The sequence below is a fragment of the Drosophila sulfurigaster genome, chromosome 2R (genome assembly GCF_023558435.1).
Source record: "Drosophila sulfurigaster albostrigata strain 15112-1811.04 chromosome 2R, ASM2355843v2, whole genome shotgun sequence".
NCBI classification, from domain to species: domain Eukaryota; kingdom Metazoa; phylum Arthropoda; class Insecta; order Diptera; family Drosophilidae; genus Drosophila; species Drosophila sulfurigaster.
The window spans coordinates 5,558,198-5,580,912 of record NC_084882.1 but is presented as its reverse complement, the minus strand read 5'-3'; the positions used below and the strand labels follow the sequence as shown (position 1 = coordinate 5,580,912).

Sequence of the window (22,715 nt, the reverse complement as noted above, 5' to 3'; positions counted from 1 at the left end):
CTTTCTTACTTGTTATTATTATTTTAGGCAGCAGCTCTACTATTATGTATATAGGAAACAAACGATTTGAAAGTCATAGTCACGATTAAAGCAAATACGTATATTAATTGTTTAAATATGTAAATTGAAATATAAACATTGAAATCAATTAAATGACAATAGCTTCATTACGCATATATTGCTTTTATATTAGTTCTTGTATACATATTTTTGACATGACAAGCTATTATGCAGTAAATTAAATACAATTAAAAATAATATTTTCAACTGATATTTATCGTTTTCATCATTTCTTTATTAATTTATTATTATTACTATTATTATTCTTAATTAATTGATATCATCGTCATCCACATAGGCAAGTTTTTTAGACTTTGTGAAAAAAATAGGTTCATTTTCATAGTCTCTACGTCTTTTGGTAGGACACAATTTGCTTTCAACGGATTCTTGTATAACCTGCGTTTTTGAAACAATCGCATTCGAACACTTGAACTTTTTGAGAAACTCAGGTACTGGGGTTACGTTGCCTTTTTCGTGATAACCAACTATTCCACTTATATGAAGTGGGCGCAATAGGCTACAAATCTGTATAAGATTTATGCGATTTGGAACTGGAGACCATTTAAGTTTGGAAAGAGGATAAGATATTTCAGAATTGTGAATGTTAATGCTGCTCTTATGGTTAACTGCCAAGGATATCGTGTATCCACTTCTGTGGAAATATCTCAGATCAGAAGTTAGGCAGCGATAACTTTTTAGAAAACTGTCTAGCAATTTGATATGACCAAATAAGGCAGACGTTTCAGCTAACTTTCGAATGAGCAGTTCGTAACCAAACTGAGGCACTTCAATCACTGGCACCTTGTCATTATCTTTACAAAATTTTGAAATTTGCTCGGCAATCTGTTCAAAGTCTATATGATCAAAGGGCTGATGAGCAGCTTGAAGATTTAGCAAGAGCTCTTCGGTACCAAGTGCAATCCATTCCTGAAAAGTCGTATTACCCATCAAGTAATTGAGGTCATCCTGCTGCACGGCAGAATAGTAGTAAAGTAATCTTCCGCCACGCAATCTCCGAATTAAAAGCATAAGACTATTGGCAAGCACATTGCCGGCACATAACATAATCTCCAAACGCTTTCCATCGCTTAGACGAATCGAGAACGGTTTGCCCTCCGGAACTATATGAAAATCTTCTGAAGAAATATTGGCGCCACGAGATCCAAGATATTCCAGAAGTTGATTAGCCAGCGGTTGGGTCGTGTACATTTTGCAGAACTTTTTTGGCAAACGCTCTACTTGCGCCTCTATGCCATAGAGGTGCGTAATAAAGACATTGATTTGTCTTTCATACAACTTTGGTATTGTATCCAATATTATTGTGGGGTATTCTTTTAAGCGCATGTTTACGCTTGCGGTTTTAACTGGTTTACTGCACGATTGACACCCGTACCAAACCAAATGAGTGCTGAATTTTGTGATGAGTGTCTTAAATTCCACGGTAATATTTTAAATTCAATAAGGATGATTTATTGCTATTGATATCTGAACCGGGTCTTAATTTTGTTGGAACGCCAGCATCAGTGAGGAAATCGATTTGTATCGATACATACGATTAATCGGAATGTACGTTACCATTTAATGATCGGTAACGCAGTGTTGCCAGACTTTTGGGAAAAATATTAGGTTACAAACTTCTACAAAATTTCCTTTAAATACAAGTTTATAAAGCGTTTTTAAAGAACATTTTGAAACTATCAATTAAGATCGAAGACAATTTACAAAATAACTAAAAGATGTTAAGCCAAAAGTTATAAGCCACTTATCGGAAATTGCATTTAACGCATCAGCATTCTGTGCACCAAAATCCGATTTATTATTTCGTTCTAATTAACTTTTATAAGTATTTATTACCATGCCTATTATAATTGATAAGTAAATTTTTCAAGATTCATCCCATGAACGCGTAGTTTTCCTTTAAAAAGCGCCGTCTTTTCCTCTCATATCACAATCACTATAAACTCACTCACATCAGATAACACATTTAGATAACATCTGCCGGCTGACTGCTGGGCGTGGGGACCGCATCGGCATTCATGTCCATGTATCGAATACGTTGCCAACGAGCTAATGTCGATCGATACCATTCCAGGAATATGGCCTGTCTGTACATGACAATGCCGGTTTGAAGTATAAGAAGACCCAAAATTGTGATCAAATTGAAAATCTCCCATTCGGCAAATATAACAAATGCCCAAATGAAATAAACACGTATTCCATCAGCAAGTAAACGATTGCCGCTCGACGAGAACTTCGCAATGGACATTCCCACGCAGTTGTAAATGGCGCAGGAGCAGGCAAAACCAATAAGGGCAAGGATTAGCATTATGTTAGAACGCAACTGTGGAATAATATCAGTTAGGTCATCGAAGACTCCACGGGAACCCTCGTTAAAAGGCACGGCGCTTGGCACAAAGTTTAGACAAACTGCTGCCAGGGCTGTGATGATAATCCCAAAAAATCCTTGCCAACCAGATGCCTGAATGGGCTTCAAATCTGCGGCCTTTAGATGCTTTTCTTCGTACACATAGAGAAAGGCGTGCAGGATTTCTGCTATTATGACCAATAGATCGCCAGTAAGGATGGTGTTATGATCTTTATGATGTAAAGTTGTATAGTCGTAGTCCACACGTTGCACGTCTAAAGCCAATATGTCAATGATGCCGCACGTCATGGTGAAAATTGCCAGCCAATGTCGGGAGCTCAAGGTCTGGTTCAAATACATTGTGCTAAATAGCCCCACAAAGATTAGTGAAAGACCTGAAACGATTAAGCTTTGCTTTAGTCTCAAGAAAGGAAATCAGTGACTGCACATGTTGAAAGACGCACCTCTAATCATTTGGAAGCTGGTGGCATATGTCAAGTATAAACCGGTGAAAAGTAATATTGATGTTAATGTTCGGAGGAAAGCGGGTAGTAACATGACGAGTGGATGAAACTCATTGCTGCCACGCGTCAAAATATGATCCTGCTCTGCGTTTAACTAGAGATACGCAATTATTAGTTTTTGTTTTATATTCAATTGATGTAATCTTACGCCTCGTCGACTGACTACAGCGCTAATCAATTTGTAAACACCAAAGAACAAGAATTCAGCCAGGAACATAAGCAAGGTCATAGCGACTGGATGTTGAAAACTATGCTTTTTTCTATCACTGCCCTCCACCATTTGAATGCTCATCCATCTGCAATATACATACATATGATGATTTTTTACTATTCCGTAAGTTGTTAAATCATTACATACTTGATTAATATCACATTTGCGGTACCACTCAATACGAACAGGAGTGTAATAAATACTCGATGATCCATGGCTAGAGCATTAAAAAACACCAAATCAACTGTAAAGCATATGTAGATATAATTGAATTTACAAAATTATTGAATTTCTTTGTCTGATGCGCATTTAATGAGCAATCGCAAAAAACACAATGAACTGATAAGAAAATGCTCTGACGTAGTGATATTATTTCTTTAATTTCAAGACTGCAAGTTTATTTTTTTTATTATACTTTACTTGTTAAATATATAGTTGGCTGATATATTAATATTGTGTTAAAACTATTAATTTAATAGTAAACTTTTACTTGCCAGTGGCTGCCAGACCAACAAAAAGCTGGAGTTGCCAAATGTTATGAATATTAAGAGATTGATTAGCTGTTTTTTGCTTTCGTAATCAAACAACTCTGTAATGGGCGCGCAATTTAAAAAAATATGAAGGGTTGTCCATCATTTTCGTTTTTATTAAAATCAAACTTAAAAAATATCACAGGATATATAAAAAAAAAGATTAAATTGAAATCGTATCTGTTAGTGTCGTTTGCAATTAATCCGCCTTTGCTGAATTCCATACGTTTCTCCTAAGAAGGTAGAATAATAGAAACTTAATAAATTTAAATAGCAGCAGTTCAGAAATGCATAGCAACTAAACAATAATTTAACAAGCAGTGTTTGTGTTTGTGTCTCACCTGTTATATTGTTTACGTGTGATGTAAGAGTAATTTTGTATATTTAAATATTTTCTTATAGATGTGTTTAAAATTAAAGTTCGTCTCTTTCATGAAGCAACGGAAGCGTCACCTCCTCAACTGTTCCCAGTCTTATAGTTTCATTTGGTTTGATTAGCTTTGGTATGTACTCTACTGTATCACTGTTGCTAAATACCGAGTTGTGTAGATTGTCCATTGGTGCAGCAGGATCGGGGCTTGTGAGTGTTATTTTGGATTTTGTCGCCACTCTGTGGAATGTAGGGCATGCATGTCATGTGATTATGAGAAGTGTTCTGTTTGTTAGTAAGGCAATACGAGCTACTAGGGATTAATTATGTTTAAATCAGTGCAGAACCAAATAATTGCAGTTTAAAATTTGTACCTTAAGTACAGCTATTGGAAATGAGCTTAGTTGAAAAACTCAATAGGTAGTCGTAGAGTAAAGTTCTATTGATGCTGGCGGGTTCCACCACGAGCTCCGCGCAATTTTTGTGGATTTCTAAGTTTTAATCGTACACGTCCAAATATATATAAATGCACATGTATGAAAAAAAGTTCTATATCGGTTACCTGTCTCTAGCCAACATACTGGCTTCCACATCCAGACTGCGTGGCTGACGGAAATCACATTCCAGAGAGAAAGCCGAGTCTCCTGGCGTAATAAGTTCAGGATCGTTCTGAATGACAACGATGTTTGTATAGAGTTCACCATCCTTCAAGGTCTGACATTGATCCAATTGAAAATTCATCTCCAGTGTGCGAGTTCCTTGATTTGCTGTAGGTTTCATGAAACACGGCGCCGTTTGCTTATAGAAGCTACCTCGAGTGTACATGACACCAGTAAATGGTTTTTCAGTTTCCAGCATCACATTCATCGAATTGGCGCCGCATTTCAAATTAACCTTTTGAATGCCTTGATCGCTGCCTTCAATCTTAAAGGTGTCTGATAAATCTTGCTCCCAAATTTCTGCAACGATAAATATTTAAATAATTTAATAATGTTTTGTCACTTTCAAAGCAATTTCTAACAGATTATGAAATATTTCATTTGAAATGCTATCTATAGGCAAAAATAAAGGTTAAACAACTTTACACACAACTCTTGTTCACTTTTTCCACTAGATTGCGCCGGCAAACCGGTTCTTTTTGTTTTGGTCTGGCTAGAACCATTAGCCGTTATTCTTAGCCATTGAAAATTTCTCTTCACTTGGATGAATCGGCGTTGACAGCGCCTTCTTAGCAGAAAGTCAGCGTACCTTGATTTTGTTGCTGCTGTTTTTTATTCCCAGAAGCGTGAACTGCGAGCAACATGTTTGAAGCCAACAGTAGCATAAACATATTTTGCATTCTCAACATATTGTTTATGATTTGAAACGAAATAAACAGTAAATTAACAATTGTTGTGCAGCCCGATACACGTCCCAATGACTCAAAGCTGAAAGCAAAACTGACGTCTTGACTACGTCGACGCAGCGAATATAAACAATGCCGCCTCAGAGCTCAAGCCCGACTTAACCCGTTATACCGGTGAGACCGAAGAGAGAGAAAATTTGAGAGAAAGAGGTTGAACTTGCTCTGCGCGTGCGCAACTGAGAATCTGGTCAGCTGTAGTGCAGAAGTCTCCGTATTGCATATGTATGTACCATAAGTACATAAGTGCTTATGTAATTGCGAATGTATATGTGTTACATGCTTACAAGTATGTGTTCATCGTGAGTTCAACGTAAAACGTAGTATACATGTTTATAGCTTCGCCACACAAATTATTGCATGGCGAAAACCGCAGAGTTTAAGGAAAACAAAACACAACTTCATCGACGGCATTTCCGCTTTTCATGCGGATTTTTGTTGTGCATTCAATTCGCATATCTGTTGCAATAGTTGTTGTGCTGCAGCTGCTAGTGTTTGTGCAACAGTTGCATTGCCGTTGTTTCTTTGATTATTAATTATTCAAAATGTTATTAAACTTCCCCGCGTTGTACACCGCAGCGCGTTTTGACGCTTCAGTTCTCTTTACAACGATAACAACAACTAATCCCGGCTCTTGTTTTTCTTTTTACTTGTACATATTTCCAATTAACAATTGCGTTAATTAAAACTTAATTAGTGTATTAATCGACTGGTAGGCAGGTTGGCATCCTGACCATGGCAGCGAAAGGTGGAAGTCGCAGTATATCTTTTGCTATTTGTTTTACTTTTTTTTGACAACCATGTACATATATAAAACTGCATTTCGCAAGCTCAGTCAATTAGTGAGATAGCCAAATGGATTTGTATAAAGTCAATCTCAGCTGGTTAGGCCATAAAATTGTAGCTTCAACTGGTTAATTGATGAGTTTGTTTCGAGGTTTCTTTCTGGCTAATTGATAACTTTGATTCCATAATGTCATATTTTCATATTAATCAGTCTTTCCTAAAATGAATTTAGTTCCAAAATTTCTTGTGATTTCTCTATAATATTATTATTATTATTATTGCCTGTGCCTTATAACAAAATTATCAATTACTGATTAGTATTATGAATTCATAGATTATTTGCAATTTAAAATTGATTTTATTAATAGTTATAGGTCAGTTGAAAGTCAATAACCCCATATTTATATGCTATATTTGTGTTGCTCTTATCTATATCAAAACCTCATGCGTTTTTCAAGTGATAGATACTACACAATAATACACTTGATTACATGAATGAAATGAATGTCATGATCCAACATTATTTAAGCCCTTTTGCTTTTAAGTGCTTTCCAGTATATTTCCAGTTCATTACCCTCCCAGTGAAAAGGCTTCGTCAAGACGCTGGCAAATTGAAAGAAAGAATTAGTTTAAGGGGATTATTTAAAATTAAACAAAAAAAAAAAAAATCATGAAAGCTGCATTAATAATATACCTGAAATCGGAATATAGCAAAATATGAAAAATATGAACATGAACATCAGAATACTTGACGAGTGCAATGATATTACGTTTCCACTTTTTTCTCCATTCTTTTAACTAGCTTGACATAATGGCACTATGTCATAAAACCATCGGGCCAAATAACTGTCGAGTATTATATAATAAATAAATAAAGTCATAAAACCATCGTGTCTAATAACTGTCGAGTATTATGAATGAAATAAATAAAATTCAAAGTGCATAACCATGATTCATATGGATGCGAATCCAAAAACAAGTTCAACATTGCTATGCGATGTAGTCGATTGCAGACAATCAGGTGATGGTAGCATAGCTAAAGGAAAAGAGAAAGGGGAAGCAATGTCTGCCTACTGCACCGATGGCCAAGATTGACTTTGAATGTGCACATGAATGAACTGACAGGTGAAGCGCACTCGGACTTGAAGTCAAACTCGTGCTGGGCAGGGGACTACGAGTTGGCTAATTCGACACTGACACTCGTTGTTGTTGCGAGTTGCGACTCGGAATCAGAGTCGGATATGACGCAATAGTAACATTGTATTCGAGTTGCACAATTTCGGTGCACTTCCGAGCGCCACTCACTTTTCTCTGAGATGCTGCAACACTTCCTGCTCCTGAGCATTGAGACCGTCGTAAAAGGCAGACAAGTTCGTTTTGAGCAGCTGGCGGGTCTGCATGCCGGTAAGAAAGGTGCTCACATCGCTTAGTTGGATGGTGTAATACATGGCCAGCTTGCCCAGCTCAACGCCACGATCCTTGCACACCTTAGACGCTCGCTGTGCCACTTGCTTTTGATCATCGCTGGCCGGATGCCACGGCTGTGGCCCGGCGTTTGTTAGCAAACCTAGGGCATGGGCTGCGGCACAAACAATGCCCAAGTTCTGAGACTTGAAGAAGTCCAAGTAGTCGAGCAAAGAGTGATCAGTGAGAGTGTAACGCGCATATACGAGCACCGTCTGGAATAAAAATTGACATTAACGACCATTAAAAGATGTACAAGTATATGCAATTTACATCGAATCTGCCCTTGGCAAGTGAAATGCATTCCTTCAGCACAGATAATGGATAGGCGGATACGCCAATGTATTTGGCCTTGCCCTCCTTGACCAACTGCTCTAGCGTGGGCAACGTTTCGTTGAGCACGATATCCAAGTCGGGGGCGAATTCAATGTCATGTATTTGGATGACATCCACATAGTCCAATCCAAGCAGCTGCAGACTCTTTTCCACGCTCTCACGAGTCTTCTTTGCACTGAAGTCAAACATATGATCGTAGTCGAGCTTATAGCGGGCCACCTTGGTGGCAATGTAGTAGGCTTGCCTGGGCACATCCTTCAGTGCCTGACCCAGAACTTCCTCCGAACGCCCTTGACCATACCAAGGTGCAGTGTCAATGTAATTGACGCCAGCTTTCAAAGCTTCGTGCACAGTTCGAATGCCCTCATCTAATTCGAAGCTGTAAGTTAATATTTCTCTTATTTAAAGAGCGCTCGTTCTGCACCTTACGTTCTCTTTAAAGCATACCCATAGTTCGCACAGAGCGCACCGCCACCAAATGAAATTTTGGAGACTTGTAGATTTGTGTTTCCAAACTTGCGGTATTCCATACGCTTCACTTGCTCCTCATCGTGAAAACCCTTCACATAAGTGGCTGGTAATGTTCCAGACATTCTCCAATCGTATTTATTTATTTTTAGCTTTGTTTAATTTGTTTCGCACTCTGGCGAAATTCGTTCAACCGACGAGGAGGCCACAAGCAGTACTGATAGTCAATTCAACAATTTATTGTATGATTCTCTGACTTTTCGCTTTCATTATCAAGGAACAGAATTGTCTACGTCGTTCAATGATTGTATGTGTATGTTTACTTGCGTGTGAAGTGTTTGTTAACATAAAGAGCACCCAAGCAAAGTTGCAAACAAAATTCATCAAAACTCTCCGATCTTTTGTGTGTAAAGAGATTAAAAAAGGCGTGTTTGAAGAGCATGAGCACAGGGGTGGTTCACAGAAAATGGAGTTAATCCACAATGCAGATGAATATGCCAAATATATTTGTGTTTTGAATAGAAATGATATTTCAAAGATATGCATATGTTGGATTTCATTTAGATGGTGTTTAAAAATCGCAAAATATAAATTAATTTGATTATCTCGTTGATACTACATATATTTACACTACCTACGTACTCGAAGTGCTTATCTTTTTATTTGAATAAGTAAATCGATGCTTGCATATACAGTGGGGAGCAAAAGTGAGTACATGTAAGTAAACACAACAATTTTTTTCACCTTTTACTACAAAATAACATAAAACAATTAATAGTTAGAATAGCAGAAAAAAAAAGAAAATCAATATGCTTTAAAGGGCGGACCTCAATACAGTTGAAAATTTATGGTCAATTCTGAAGAGACAGGTCAATCGAACAAAGGGTAAAATGAATCAAACCTCATACCTAATCAAATTTAAAAATATTTGGTAGAAAGTATGTCAAAAACGGTCATACAAAATAAGGGCTTGTGGACTACATATTAATGTTATTGTAAATTTGAAATAATACAATTTTTTTGGTTGATAACAAAATTGAAGTGACAAAGGATGATAAGTGAGTACATGGGTTTTTTTTTGTTTTTCACATTTTTATTTTTTTCTGCAATTCTAACTGTTAATTGTTTCATGTTATTTGTAGAAGTATATTAAATGTAGAATAAGTAAAAAGAAAGTATTGTGTTTGCTTTACTACTTTCTGTTTTATTCGCATCCAAATACACTGTGTTACATATACAAACACGTAAACATGCAAACTCACCTTTGCACCCCACTGTATGTACATATGTATGTATAAGAAATTGTACAGAAAGCTTCACGATTGCAGGGATCTAACTAATTGGGCTTAATTAGTAAATACTCGAACAAAATATAGTCCACAGTGACAAATTTCTGCTTGATTCCGTTCCAGGAAATGTAAATAAACATTTAAGTTAAAAGATGAAAGTACAATTATAAAATTTGATTTTATTATATAATATGTATTGTTATGTTGTTCATTATACAGATAATATACAAGTAATTAAATGCTTTAAATGCTGCCATTTCATGATAGGCGTCTATCCTTTGGTTTGGGTCTATTTAAAGTCTCCAACCGTTGATAGTGTGGATCCCCAGCTATAGGACTGCTTGAATACACTGCAAAAAACATATGATACAAAATAGTTTTAGTTGCGGAGTATATTTAAACCGGTTGTTGGCATAGGCCAAGTTCGAGTGCCCCTGACGCAATGCTAACACCAAATCCGAATTGCACAATTTCGCAAAACTGGTTAATGAGTACTTACTTTTCGCGCAGATACTGCAACACTTCCTGTTCCGTGGATGTCAAGCCGTTGAAGACCACATCCAGGTTGAGCTGCAGCAGATGACGATTGGGTATACCGATCAAGAAGGTGGAAGCATCCTCTAGCTGCATGGTGTAATTCATGGCCAATTTACCCAGCTCCACGCCACGTTGCTTGCATACTTCGGCTGCTTGTTTACCTACAGATTGCAACTCTTGGCTGCCGGGGTGCCAAGCTTGTGGACCAGCATTAGAGAGCAGACCTAATGCATGGGCTGCTGCACATATAACTCCAACATGCAGCTCCTTGAAGGCCTTCATATTTCTCAGAAGAGTGTTATCCAGAAGAGTGTAGCGGGCATAGGAGAGCACCACTTGGACACGACCCTTAGCACGCTCAGCGCATTCCTTAAGAGCATCCACATCATATGCTGTGATACCAATGAATCGTGCCTTGCCGGCCTTTACATACTCCTCTAGAACGGGAATAGTCTCGTTGAGCACCATATCTAGACTTGGTGCAGCGTCCACATCATGCACTTGTAGCACATCTACATAATCCAATCCTAGCAGATCCAAGCTCTTCTTTACACTTTCACGTGCTTTTTCGGCCTTGAAATTAAACATGCGATCGGGATCAAGTTCATAGCGTGCCACCTTTGTAGCAATGTAGTAAGCTTCCCGAGGTACATCCTTAAGAGCTAAACCGAGCAACCTCTCCGAGTCGCCCTGGCCATAGAAGGGTGCAGTATCAATGTAGTTGATGCCAGACTTGATTGCCTCGTGCACTGTTTTGATGCCCTCCTCCTGATCGAATTTTTTGTCGAAAAGAACGCTCAGAGTGGCACCTCCAAGTGCCAGAGTGGAGACTTTTAGACCTGTGCTGCCTAAAGTGCGGTATTCCATTCGTCGGACGAGCTCCTCGTTATGAAAACCTTTTACGAAGGTGGCTGGAAGTGTTCCTGTCATCGCTGTAGTTACAATTAAACTGCACATTTGCCTCTAGCTTGACAGATGTTTATATTCGTTTTCGAAGCACACAAATACACACGTAAAGGAAAGACTACAGAATGCGCTTATCTCATTCAATGTAGCTTACAGTGTGTATAACAAAGGCGCGACAAAGCGCTCTTCAGTAAGTAGAATTCTCTTTAGATACAATATTCTATTCTCTTTCATGTAGACTCAGTAGGAAAAAGTAAAAACAAGTAAAAAGTATAATTGTGACTATACTCTTACATGTGCTGTTTTTGTTGTTGTTGTATAAATCTGTATTATTCATTAATTACTACGAACGCAAGCAGATCTAGCTACGAATATTAAAGCTAAAAAAGCTAAGTTAGCTTGGCATAAGTAAAGTTAATTCTAGAAAATTAATTTCATAAGTGCTGGTCGCAGATTATCTGTGAGGCGATCAGTGTTAGATGCAGTTAACTCTTCTGTCTGTGGTCTCTTACCATAGTATGTCATACTACTTGTTATCAAGAGGTTCGGTAATGATTGTTTATCAAGTATAGATTTTTTATAATTCTATTTATTTTATTTATCAGAGATATTTGTAACTATCGCTGTATTTTGCTTATGGGAGTTTCCAATCTATCCAATTGATACTCGTAAATCATTTTTAAATATATAAATATTTTCGCATATTATATAATATAGACAAAGAATGAGATATTTCTCTATATATATTTTATTGCCTCAGAAGCAACCGCAGTACTTAGAAGAAAACGTCAAAATCGCCTTGGGACTGATAATTGGGAGGAAGATGTGGTCGACGATGCTGTTGAGATGGCCGAGGAACAATCACATCGTTTATCTCATGTAGAATGCCATTTGTGGCAATCACATCGCATTTGGTGACACCAGCGTTTTCGATTTTGGGACGACGATCACGGGTGATGCGAAGGTGTTGACCCGAAATGGATTCAATGGAGCGCACAAATGGCCAGTTGGTAGGTATGATGCCAGCACAGCAGACTACATCGTTCACAATATGGGTCTTCACCTGTGCCTCCAATTCGGCCTGACTCTGTGTAGAAGCCTTTGACTCGTTAGATTCGCTGAGCTCGTCGAACACATCGTTCTTGGGTACCAGCAACGTGAAGCTGTCTGATTCATTGGCCAGCAAATGTGTCAAGTTTGCCTTACGAACCAATTCCAGGAACTTACTGTAGTTTGGATTAGCCTCCAGTGATTTCAGAAGATTCTTTAGAGAAAAAGAAGAGAATTATTAAAATAATATCGCTTAGATAATATATTAATCTTACGTTCTGAGGTGGTGTTAATGCACGATCCACTTGATGCAACACCGATCCACAGCTCTCGTCGTCAAAGTGTACAAGACGAGCACAGTTTACAGTGGCCCTGTTCATTACGTCCGAGAAGAGTGCATGTGTGGAGTATAGGTTGAGGCGGACACTCGAGCCCTCTACTGTTGGCAGCGAACTCTCTGAGAGATCGCATGTCTTAATCATGGGTTTGACCACATGGTAGTTGAGGAACTTTAACAAATCTTGATTGCCTTTCAAAGTTTCGGGTTTCTCTGCAACCAAACGTGCCCATTGCGAGTGTTGTAATGCCTTATCCGTGGGAGCGAAGATTGTGACGTTGTCCAAATCATCGAATTGATCATCGAAGCCAGAGGCCTCAAGCAGCTGCTTGAAGATGGTCAAATTTTTCTGCGAAATCAACGAAGTCATTGGAAGAGCAGATTCCGTTGGCATAATTGTGTCAATGACGTGAAGCACTCCGTTTGTGCCCATAATATCAGCATTCAGAATCTTAGCCACATTATTGATATAGACTGCACTCTCCATTGTTGAATTCTGGTTATGCTGGGTGCGATTAAATAGAAGTGGCTCGCCAAGAAGGTTATAAGCTGTCGTCTTGGCACCAGGCAAAGTTGCCAACGAACAGAAAGTCAGATCTAGCATGTGGTATTTCAGAATATCTAAAAAAGAGATTCAATTACTATTAATCAAATAATATAAAATTGGCCCTTTGAGTTAAAATAAGCAGTGAACTGCTTACAGAGCCACATACTCCTAATGCAAGCAGTGCACACAAGCAGTTTACCGTGGTTGTAATTGAAATATGTATTTTCAATTCCCTATTTGACAATCATAGAAAGGGATTATACGCACTACCCGTAGGGCAGAAGGGTCTTCTTACTATGTATGTATGTATGTGCCGGTAGGAAATCCCTCTAACAGACAGAAGGAGGGATTTCCAACCCCATAAACCGTCTTTCTGTATGAACACCTAGATCTAAGAGCAGCCGCCATCGCAAAGCGAAAAAAATCCAATAGCAGACGTAGTTTTAAAACTAGAGTCGATTTTTGGTGCATATAATCAAAACAGTATTTTGAATTCATGGAAATTTGATTGTGATCACATGGATCATATGGCAAAAAACGACTGCTGCTATCGGGACTTAATTGCTTTGTTATATTTTCAGAATACTACTCCAATGTTTATTTTTATTCAAAATAGATAGCGGATATTTCAAAGTCGACCACACTGACTGTAACACATGAGGTGTGGGGGCTATTATACTCACTAGAAGCACAGCTACGTCCCTCTTTAAGAGTTCGTCTAAAATGTGGGTCCAGTTTATCAAAGGCCGCATCTGTAGGCACAAATATGGTGACGGGCTTATCGGCCTCTAGCATGGCACTGATGTTTGTCTTCTCGAGCACGGCACGCATTATGGACAAATCGGTACGATCACGTATAATGTCCATTACTGTTTTACTTATAGGCTTGAGGACGCCATTCAGTGTGTGCACTAGAGCCTGTTCCGACAGCTTATCGTGCTTCTCAATGGGTACACAATTCGCTGCGTAACGATAAGGTTCTAGACCGGGCGGCAGCTGATAACTGTTAATGCGAATCTTCTGGCCGGGAAGTTCGGTTTGCAGCAGTTGCTCATTGGGCACATCTTCCAGCTGGACATCGCCTATAACAGAGTGCAATTTGTAGATTGACGATGTTTTTGATGTATCGGTTTTCGAGTCCTCGACGTTCTGCGTTTGTATTTAAAAGTAATAACTTTAGAACAATTTCAGAAATTGCATTGATTATTCTCTTACGTTCTCCTGCTGATGTTCTCCACGATATTCCTGGAAAGCGGTATCGAGAGGCACAAACACAGTAACTTTCTTGCCACTATTGCTGGCCAGCATATCGCCAAGTTCTCCTGCACTCTTGGCAGATGCAATGAACTGTTTGGCTCCCATATCAGCTGCAGTGGCTTCGATATCTTTGATCTCTATCTTTTCACAAGGTGTATTGAAGTCGGAGTTGCGTGGTCGTCCATAGCCGTGACAGCATTGGCGTGTCAGAGTCAGCGTCTTCTTTTTGCCATTTTGATTTACGCTGTTCGCAAGAAATTAAAAATGAATTACACATCGTGAATACGCAACTTTGCCATTAAGCTTATGCAGATTGCTGACTTTGCTTTTCTATTTCTACATTTCTACATTCAACGTTCGCAGAGTTGTTGCCCCACTTACATTTTAGTGCAGACGTGCTTGTTGGGCTTTTCGGCGCAGGAGTTCACGCTGAAGTGGAACTGGCCAAAAAGTGGTGATCGGACAACGCTGCCAGCGCCATCACGTTCCTGACCAAAGGTGTCTACGCTTTCATCACCATCGGCTTCCGTGATTGCGCCTTCGCTTTCCTCTTTTTCGGTACACACGTTTGGTCTGCAATTTGAAGAAAAACATATTGATTATTTACGGATTTACGTTTTAATTGAGCTTGAGTATTCGTAGCTGAGTTCGATTTAAAAATAAAACAGTGAAATAACGTATTTAAACTGTTTAAAACTTCTACTCCTTAAATTGAATTCGTCAATTTATGTCTTCAATCTATACAGTTTTTTTAAATTTCGATGATCTAAGATTATAACTTTACTGCTTACATGTTGCATTTTATCGTGTTTCGTTGACCCGATAATTCAGGTGTCTACTATCAAAATTATTAGAACTATGCGAAAATTCGTGTTATTATTGACTATTATTACCTTCTAATTCACAGACTTGCAAATTAAAAGTCAATGTACTCATAATTTCCATAGATACAACTTTAGATTTCATATCTTATGGTACCACAATCCATTTATTTACTACTGTTAGTCAGCATTCAATAAACGAACCCCATGAATAGCATACCTGTCCATCAATCTGAGCGTTGATTAATGTTTACGTTACAAATTCATACATGGAAGATATGTATAGTAAATATACTCGTATATGATGATAAGGTAAAAGCTCTGTGGAATTAACAGCTCAACAGCTTTGCCTGCCTTCAATTCAATTACTTGTGACTTGTGTGTGTGTACACTACAAAGGGGCACATTGTGTGGCCATAGTTTTTGAAATCTCTCGTTATAAGCATGGAAACGTACAGATGTGGAGATGTACCGATGTACAGATGTATATGTATTCATGTACTCATTTTGTAGTTAGCGCTAATTTTTCAATTGCTGTGTCTCTCATTTCATTTTCGCTATAGGTTCAACACAAGCAAATGCAACGAGCAACCGACTGAATAGATATCTCAATTTTGCTTTAATAAGATTTTAAGAAACTGCACACGAGTCAATATCTATACCATTTATGTACTATATATAAAAGCCAGTTTGTATTCAGCAGTCAGAACAATTAATTGAGAAGCCATTACCATGCGAGAAAAAGCTAGTAAGAAAGCTTTAGTAGAGCGTGCTCAACTGTGAGATACCCTACTTATATTCCACAAAAGCAAATTAGTATGACAGAGGTATTATCGTTAAAATATAAAGAAATTAATATGCCAAAAAAATATATCGAGAACTATTTGTTGTGTATCGTATGTATTTACTAATACATTCAAGTATACAATAGAGTAAAATATATACCAAATTGTCAAACAATGAAATGAAGACGCTGCTGTAGCCTTTGTAGTGTCAACAAAAAATAATTACACTCTATGATGTCGAAGATGTTTTTTTTTGCATGTTATGTATATTTCCTATAGGCGTAAAGTGATAATACCCTCCTACTCTATGGGTAGCAGGTATATAAACACTTGTAAAGCAACTCACCATCTGAATTTCTCATATATTGAATAAACTATTGTTATTGTGAATGAATATCATTTAAAATCATTATTTTTGTATTTATTATAAGCACAACTATTTAAGTATAATTATATAAGTATTTCGAATACACAGAAGTTCCAGCGGATGAAGATAAGTCGGGAGATGCTAAGAATCAAAATAATATTTAATAACTCAAATGAACTTGACATTGTGATGTGTTAATTACCAAAATGCCAAGAACATCAAAGCACTTAAGTGTTGAGATTAGAAAAAATAACTAAATAATATGCTAGTACTCCAATAGATTTTAATAAAAAATAAAATCTTTTAAGCCTTTAATATTTGACAACAGCCAATCATTCAAATGTATTTCTATTGTACTTAACAAATTGTCGTTAGTCATCGTGTTTATACCCGCTATAGAAGGTGGAAAGGGATGGTATTAAAACTTTGTGCCGGCAGGAAATGTATATAACAATCAGAAAGAGGCATATCTGATACTACATATAAAGTATATATACTCTTGATCAGGGTTGACGGACGAGACGATATAGCTACTTCCGTCTCAGATCTGAGAGAAATAAATATATTTTTTTTCGACAGCACTTGTTCTGTTTGCAGGCTGGTCAAATTTTTGCCAAAAAAAAACGAATACTGCACTATTGGATGTTATTCAAAATGGGGTAGCTGGTATCTTCCAGTCGAGCGCACTCGTCTGGGGCTTTCTGACTTGTTATTTAAGTTTACAAATAATCTTCCTAGCATAATCAAATTATTGTCAAGTGATCTTCTCCTTGTTTAAATTACTACAATTATAATATTATTTATGTGAATTAGCATTTTTAAATCAAATCCATAAATTACGGAAGAATAATTATATTTAAATAACATAGGACCATATATTTCCTAATTATGAAATAATCTAAATCAAATATTTCTTAAATCCAAATTAAATTAAATCAAATTGATACGACCTGCCCAATTTCGCAGAAATGCAATATGCTTAATTGTATTTATATAATTTGTATTTGAAAATGATTTCTATATACACACGTAAAACTAGAATATATAAACTATTATCATTTGACACTCACCCTTTCCACCAAGGCTCCTGAGCATTGCCGAACCCGAAGCCTCCGAACGAATTGAAGAATTCATTGCCGAAGAAAGGAAACGATTGCTGGAAGAACACAGCTGGATTGGGAGAGTTTATATCCGTAGTGATGGTGTCGACATCTGTACAAGAACACATATCATTATTAAAACATTTAATGGCCTGAAGAATATGAGACCTACTGAAAGGTTTCTGAGCCGAAGTGTGCGGCTGCGATGTGACGGCTGTGACAACTGCATCCTGACGTCCTTGTGATTGTTGCTGTTGTTGCTCCAGAGGGATGAACTCGGTGTCGGTGATCCCGTCGCTGCCATAGCTGCTACTGTAGGGTGGTAACAGTGGGGCATTAAGTTGCGCTTGCGGGCGTTGCTGCTGGACCATCAGCGAGGCTGGTGGTGGTGCAGTCCAAACGCTTGCAACACGCTGAGACGACTGAGCACGTAGTGGTTCTAGCGGTGCAAATGGAATGGGCCCAAAGAGCGTGCGATGGAGTGGCAATGGTCGTGTTAAATGTTGCATAAAGCTGTCGAGGAGGAGAATGAAGTGGGAGTCGGGTGTTTGTTTAGTGTGTGTTGCGTGTGGTGTTTCCTTTGTGGTGAGATTGTGTTTAGTTTTTAATATGTGTGTGTGTGGTAAGTTGTAAGCTGTTTCATGTAAATTCAAACCCACGGAACTTAACCCTAAAACGGATTCCGCTCATAATTCATATGCCTTCCATTGTTTCTCTCATAAAAGCAGAAGCTCCGGTCTGACTTAACATACTATCTACATATATATGTATATACATATACAATATATAGCAGTATAGTATACAGTATATGCTCTGATCGTGCCCATTGTTTAGCAATTGTTTCGCGCAGCATTTCCATGTGCTGCATACCAATTATTTGACTCCATTAACTGTGAAGCTAACATAATAAAAATCAAATGAAAACTAATTTTTTTCAAATTCCCGAAACAAAGTTGCAAAATTGGCAAACAAAATGCGTTGCATCCCCGTATCATTTAACAAATGGGATTTATGTCTCTTGTTTTTAGGAGTATAAATATAACTGCTTCACCAAAAACTCCCATTTATGTTCATATGTATATAATAATACATATTATTTTGTTGTAGTATGTGTTTCCAACTTTATCGCAGGTGATTCATTTGAACGCTTTAGGCAAACTAATTTTTTACCGCTTTCTATTGATTTTGTCACTTAACTTTTCTTATATCTCAATGTACGCACCCACATACAAGTATACACATATTCTTGAATACATAAACAATACACACATCGCTAATATATAATATAAATAACTTTTGTTTCTTTGTAACATATTCGGGACCTTCTTTGTTGATCACCCTCATTATAAATGCGCGCCACGGAAGTTAATTAAAACAAAAAGACGTTAAAAAACAACTGAGTAAAAAAAAGTAAATACGCTTTAAATAATATGCTGGAAATGGCAAACATAACAAATTTTTATAGTATCCACGGTCGGTTTGCTGCGATCTTACTTCTGCCTTCTTGAAATGTTTTCGTTATTTTATGACACCTTCATCTTGTACTCAAATGAGTCATGTTTTGCGTCGCCACTCGCGAACAAGGGCTTAGGCTTGAGTTGGCTTGATTCCAGTGTTTTTTTACTGTTTTTCATGAGCTTGGACACGTCACGACCAAGATTTGAGATGAGGGAAATAATTGGTTTGAACTTGCCTTGGACTTGCTTGCTAATCAAGAGTTGAATCTACTAAATTGCATCAGGCTGTTGAAAATGAAAACCTGAGACATTTAATAAATTTTGAAAATTTTCCATTTACTGAGAATTTTTTTTTATATATTTCTTTTTATTGAAACCAAACCATTCGCAGAAACTTTTAGAACTTTCCGTTGGCCATTAAAAAATGCATATTATACCAAAGCGAAAGCTATTGACCACAACAGACCGTCAATGAGCGATCGACCCGAATCTGGTTAGAACTAATTGGCCATAGCTGGGTGATTTAATTAAAAATGGACCATAGAGCGCAACGTGTAGAACAAATCAGTGTTGAATGATTATTAATGCATTAAATTGGGGCGAAACCTAGTCTGGAATTGCATCTATGAAGGTGTTAAAAGATAATTGGATTTGTGCTTAGCAATTTGCGTGTGTAAAGTTATTATTGTCAACCAAAAATGTGTCAAAATGTAAGTTAACATTCATTAAGTTAAGTTACACACTGTACTCTTAGGGTCTTCAGCTCGTGCTGCCACGTTTGCTACGTGGTTAGCCATGTGGAATAGACTTACGTATGCAACTGACGATCTGAAAGATATACCCATCATCTATCCGACTCCATCTGCATCGCTAACTCCATCGCAGAGTCTTGTGGATGCCCTTAAGTCGATGACCTACTTTTAGTGGGCATTGTTCTCATCGAAGTTGTTTTTACTGTTGTAATTTGCCTTTCGCAAAAACTTGAACTGTGGGGTTAAATGATCTTTGCGGCGTTTTAGTGTGCCACATTTCGATCGAAATTCTCTGTGTTTATAGTTACAAGTATGTGCAATTTATTTCAATTTGCTTTAACTATCTCTTTTTGGGCCCTAACAAAGAACTGGCTTTTTCATTTTGACGTTGAGATTTGTAAAAGTCAGTCTAAATAAAAAAAGTTGTAGTTTACGGTGTGCAGGGTATGCTTATAGTCCAACACCCTTATGTCAATTCTTTTTTGGATTTAGTCTTTAAATTGAGGTCAACAAAATTCGACTTTCTTTCCGCGATTTCGGGGGTTTCATTTCTGTTTGTTTTGTTCTCTGTTGCTGAAGACTCATTTTTTTTGCTACACTATATTTGCCTTATCATTTAGCGCTTGTTTTTTGCAAAGTCAATATTGTTGTAAATGAGAAAATTTCTCTGAGCAAGCACTTAAAGTGCTTGTACAAATATCATAAACAACTAAACTCGCATTTACCTCAGTTTTATGATGTGTCAATGGGCACAGAGCTATAAAAATGATAAAGTTACCATGTTCTTATTTGAATAAAATGTTAATAAATATAGTCAGTTGATATGGGTTGTTTCTAGATGGTCAAAAATGCCGCATTTGGATTACACCAAACTTATGATAATAACCAAATAAATGTTAAAAATATTATTGCTTATATTTTTAATTAGATCATTAGTGTGATATCCAAAAGAAAATGTATTTCTAATTTGGTGGTTTGTAAATCTCTGAGCAGCTTTATAATTCTGAAGTTAAACTACTGAAAGACAAATACCAAGCTATGTTAAATTGAATGTTCATGAGCTATTATAGGGTGCAAACGGTATGGTATGGTACTAGATACTAAAGGTCGGACACAAAAACCACACAAAGATTTCAAAATGTGAACCCATTTAAGTTACTTACTCGCTATAAAAAGGCCCAGCTTGCACGAAGCTGACCAACAGCAGACATGCCCACAGCTTTGGCATCCTTCTCTTTGTGAAATATAAATAAATTACCTTCTTTGAAGCTAAAATTAAATAAATATAATAACAGAAAGGTGACATGAATGCATCCAGCAATCTTTGGATCGAATGGTAAACTCGAGATATGAGACTAGACTCAAACGGAAAATACTGGTTTTCCACGCTAATGTGCACTCTGTCTTAGAGTTGGGTGAATACTCGTATACAACATTTATGTAGGTGAATGTGGACAGTTGGTTGGAAATTATAAAAGAAAAATTTCTACAGTCTTCATACATTAATTATACGTTTATCACTATGCGCATCTACAATGCTACATTAATTGTCTTGCAAAATTGCCACACATAACATTTTCATCGAAGCAAGTCGTATTATCCAGTGGCATTTGTATTTATGTACATACAAAATATAAAATACGGCCTTTGAGTCCTCTTCACTAAAACGCAAAAACGCTCACTCACGATTACTAACAATTTGCAGTGTTTCCCGACGATGTTCACGTTTTGAGCGACAGTTGAAGACTAACTGCCATAGAATGCGCACTTCTCTTATTTATAAGCTGCGATCGGATGTGTTTTAAAACTCATGAGTATTGCCGGCTTGAGCTTTGGCTCTCAATCGCTCTCAATAGAACTTTCAGTGTAAGCTTAAGAGAAAAAATCGTGTTTGAATTGTGAAAGTGCGCTACGGTGATAAGTACTTACACTGTCGAGCACAATATGAGACGAGTAAATAAATATTTACTTGATAAATAATTCAATAATAGAAAATACACTAATCACTTATTTTGAATACCCCATGTATAGTATATGGATATATCCATATATTTTATAAAACTTACCATTTTCGGAAATATATAGTTGAATAGTTGTTATTTAATTAACGATAGTTTTCGATTAATGTCTACCTAACAACTTTCCACAAAGAAAAAAACAGGTACAGTTGTTTGTGCTCGACGGTGAAATACCCGCCACGCATTATAACTTCATGCCTCTAGGAAATTTTTGTATATACATACATATCTCACTTTCGAGCTCACTCCTTGCTTGCTTCCTTGTTATTAATTGTTTGGGTTGCCTACCTGATTTATCTGTTTTCAAGATCGACTTTCTTTGAATTTCATTGTTTATTCTCTATTCTTATGGTTCGACCTTAGTTAGCTGAGGTTTTTATACCCTCTATCCACAAGGTACATAGTAAATATAACTTTGTTGTGTGCTGGTTGAAGGAATCGTCGACTCCATCATGGACCTATATGTATATACATTTATGATGATCATCAATGGCTGAGATGGTATGACCTGTATCTACTTTATGATACCTAAAAATTTAATTTAGCGATGAGAAGTTATTTAAGCAAGTAAGAAAGCTGCAGTCGAGTGTGCTCGACTGTGAGATAGCCGCTACCTCTTTTGTATAAAAGCAAAACTGTGCGATATTATTCTGAAAATACACCAAATTAATATGCCGCAAAAATACTGCAAATATACCACAGGCTATATTTATATAATACTACATTAAAATATACCATAGAGTACAAAATATACCTGATTGTCAGCCAAAACTACTGCTGCTGTGGGTCTTAGTTTCTTTCGTTGATAATATGCTTTATATTGTACTCTATGATAATATTATGAATATAATGGTATATCTATATACCAAATATAGACTTTGGTAGATCTTAGTATTTTTCCAATAAATTAAATTGGTATATTTTCAGATAATCAATTTTTGTCTTTTATTGAAAATGGGGTCTAGTTTGTTCTTTA

The 22,715-nt window shown here is 37.1% G+C and overlaps 6 protein-coding genes across 13 annotated transcripts; all 6 read right to left on the bottom strand.

The window, feature by feature from the left end:
* Positions 1 to 35: 35 nt before the first annotated feature.
* On the bottom strand, positions 36 to 1,689 carry LOC133839184 (uncharacterized). Its single transcript, XM_062270575.1, has one exon. The coding sequence runs from the start codon at positions 1,402 to 1,404 to the stop codon at positions 331 to 333; it is 1,074 nt and encodes a 357-aa protein (XP_062126559.1). The 5' UTR covers positions 1,405 to 1,689; the 3' UTR covers positions 36 to 330.
* Positions 1,690 to 1,890: 201 nt separating this feature from the next.
* Positions 1,891 to 3,683, bottom strand: LOC133839183 (solute carrier family 35 member F6). The gene is made up of 5 exons (XM_062270574.1): positions 3,581 to 3,683; positions 3,308 to 3,404; positions 3,098 to 3,245; positions 2,890 to 3,043; positions 1,891 to 2,820 (listed from the first exon to the last, which is right to left on the bottom strand). Exons 2-5 carry the CDS (start codon positions 3,373 to 3,375, stop codon positions 2,045 to 2,047), a joined length of 1,146 nt encoding a protein of 381 aa, XP_062126558.1. The 5' UTR covers positions 3,376 to 3,404; positions 3,581 to 3,683; the 3' UTR covers positions 1,891 to 2,044.
* Positions 3,684 to 3,783: 100 nt separating this feature from the next.
* LOC133839189 (uncharacterized) lies at positions 3,784 to 5,509 on the bottom strand. Of its 3 annotated transcripts, none has more exons than XM_062270580.1 (4): positions 5,309 to 5,509; positions 4,623 to 5,019; positions 4,032 to 4,300; positions 3,784 to 3,946 (listed from the first exon to the last, which is right to left on the bottom strand). In XM_062270580.1, exons 1-3 carry the CDS (start codon positions 5,406 to 5,408, stop codon positions 4,105 to 4,107), a joined length of 693 nt encoding a protein of 230 aa, XP_062126564.1. In that variant the 5' UTR covers positions 5,409 to 5,509; the 3' UTR covers positions 3,784 to 3,946; positions 4,032 to 4,104. The 3 variants fall into 3 exon arrangements, with proteins under 3 accessions (XP_062126564.1, XP_062126563.1, XP_062126565.1); XM_062270579.1 differs by having other exon boundaries at positions 3,784 to 3,923; XM_062270581.1 differs by lacking the exon at positions 4,032 to 4,300 and adding an exon at positions 4,435 to 4,551 and having other exon boundaries at positions 3,784 to 3,923; positions 5,309 to 5,508.
* A 1,077-nt stretch (positions 5,510 to 6,586) lies between these two features.
* Positions 6,587 to 8,802, bottom strand: LOC133839186 (uncharacterized). The gene is made up of 4 exons (XM_062270577.1): positions 8,496 to 8,802; positions 7,986 to 8,427; positions 7,554 to 7,927; positions 6,587 to 6,851 (listed from the first exon to the last, which is right to left on the bottom strand). The coding sequence occupies exons 1-4, from the start codon at positions 8,639 to 8,641 to the stop codon at positions 6,773 to 6,775; spliced, it is 1,041 nt and encodes a 346-aa protein (XP_062126561.1). The 5' UTR covers positions 8,642 to 8,802; the 3' UTR covers positions 6,587 to 6,772.
* A 1,162-nt stretch (positions 8,803 to 9,964) lies between these two features.
* Positions 9,965 to 11,437, bottom strand: LOC133839185 (uncharacterized). The gene is made up of 2 exons (XM_062270576.1): positions 10,305 to 11,437; positions 9,965 to 10,155 (listed from the first exon to the last, which is right to left on the bottom strand). Exons 1-2 carry the CDS (start codon positions 11,297 to 11,299, stop codon positions 10,095 to 10,097), a joined length of 1,056 nt encoding a protein of 351 aa, XP_062126560.1. The 5' UTR covers positions 11,300 to 11,437; the 3' UTR covers positions 9,965 to 10,094.
* A 108-nt stretch (positions 11,438 to 11,545) lies between these two features.
* Positions 11,546 to 21,492, bottom strand: LOC133839175 (transforming growth factor-beta-induced protein ig-h3). Of its 6 annotated transcripts, none has more exons than XM_062270535.1 (9): positions 21,418 to 21,492; positions 20,885 to 20,990; positions 17,685 to 18,025; positions 17,483 to 17,624; positions 14,821 to 15,012; positions 14,398 to 14,683; positions 13,866 to 14,331; positions 12,574 to 13,256; positions 11,546 to 12,512 (listed from the first exon to the last, which is right to left on the bottom strand). In XM_062270535.1, the coding sequence occupies exons 2-9, from the start codon at positions 20,947 to 20,949 to the stop codon at positions 12,024 to 12,026; spliced, it is 2,664 nt and encodes an 887-aa protein (XP_062126519.1). In that variant the 5' UTR covers positions 20,950 to 20,990; positions 21,418 to 21,492; the 3' UTR covers positions 11,546 to 12,023. The 6 variants fall into 6 exon arrangements, with proteins under 6 accessions (XP_062126519.1, XP_062126522.1, XP_062126521.1 ...); XM_062270538.1 differs by having other exon boundaries at positions 17,685 to 17,824; XM_062270537.1 differs by having other exon boundaries at positions 21,408 to 21,460.
* Positions 21,493 to 22,715: the final 1,223 nt, after the last annotated feature.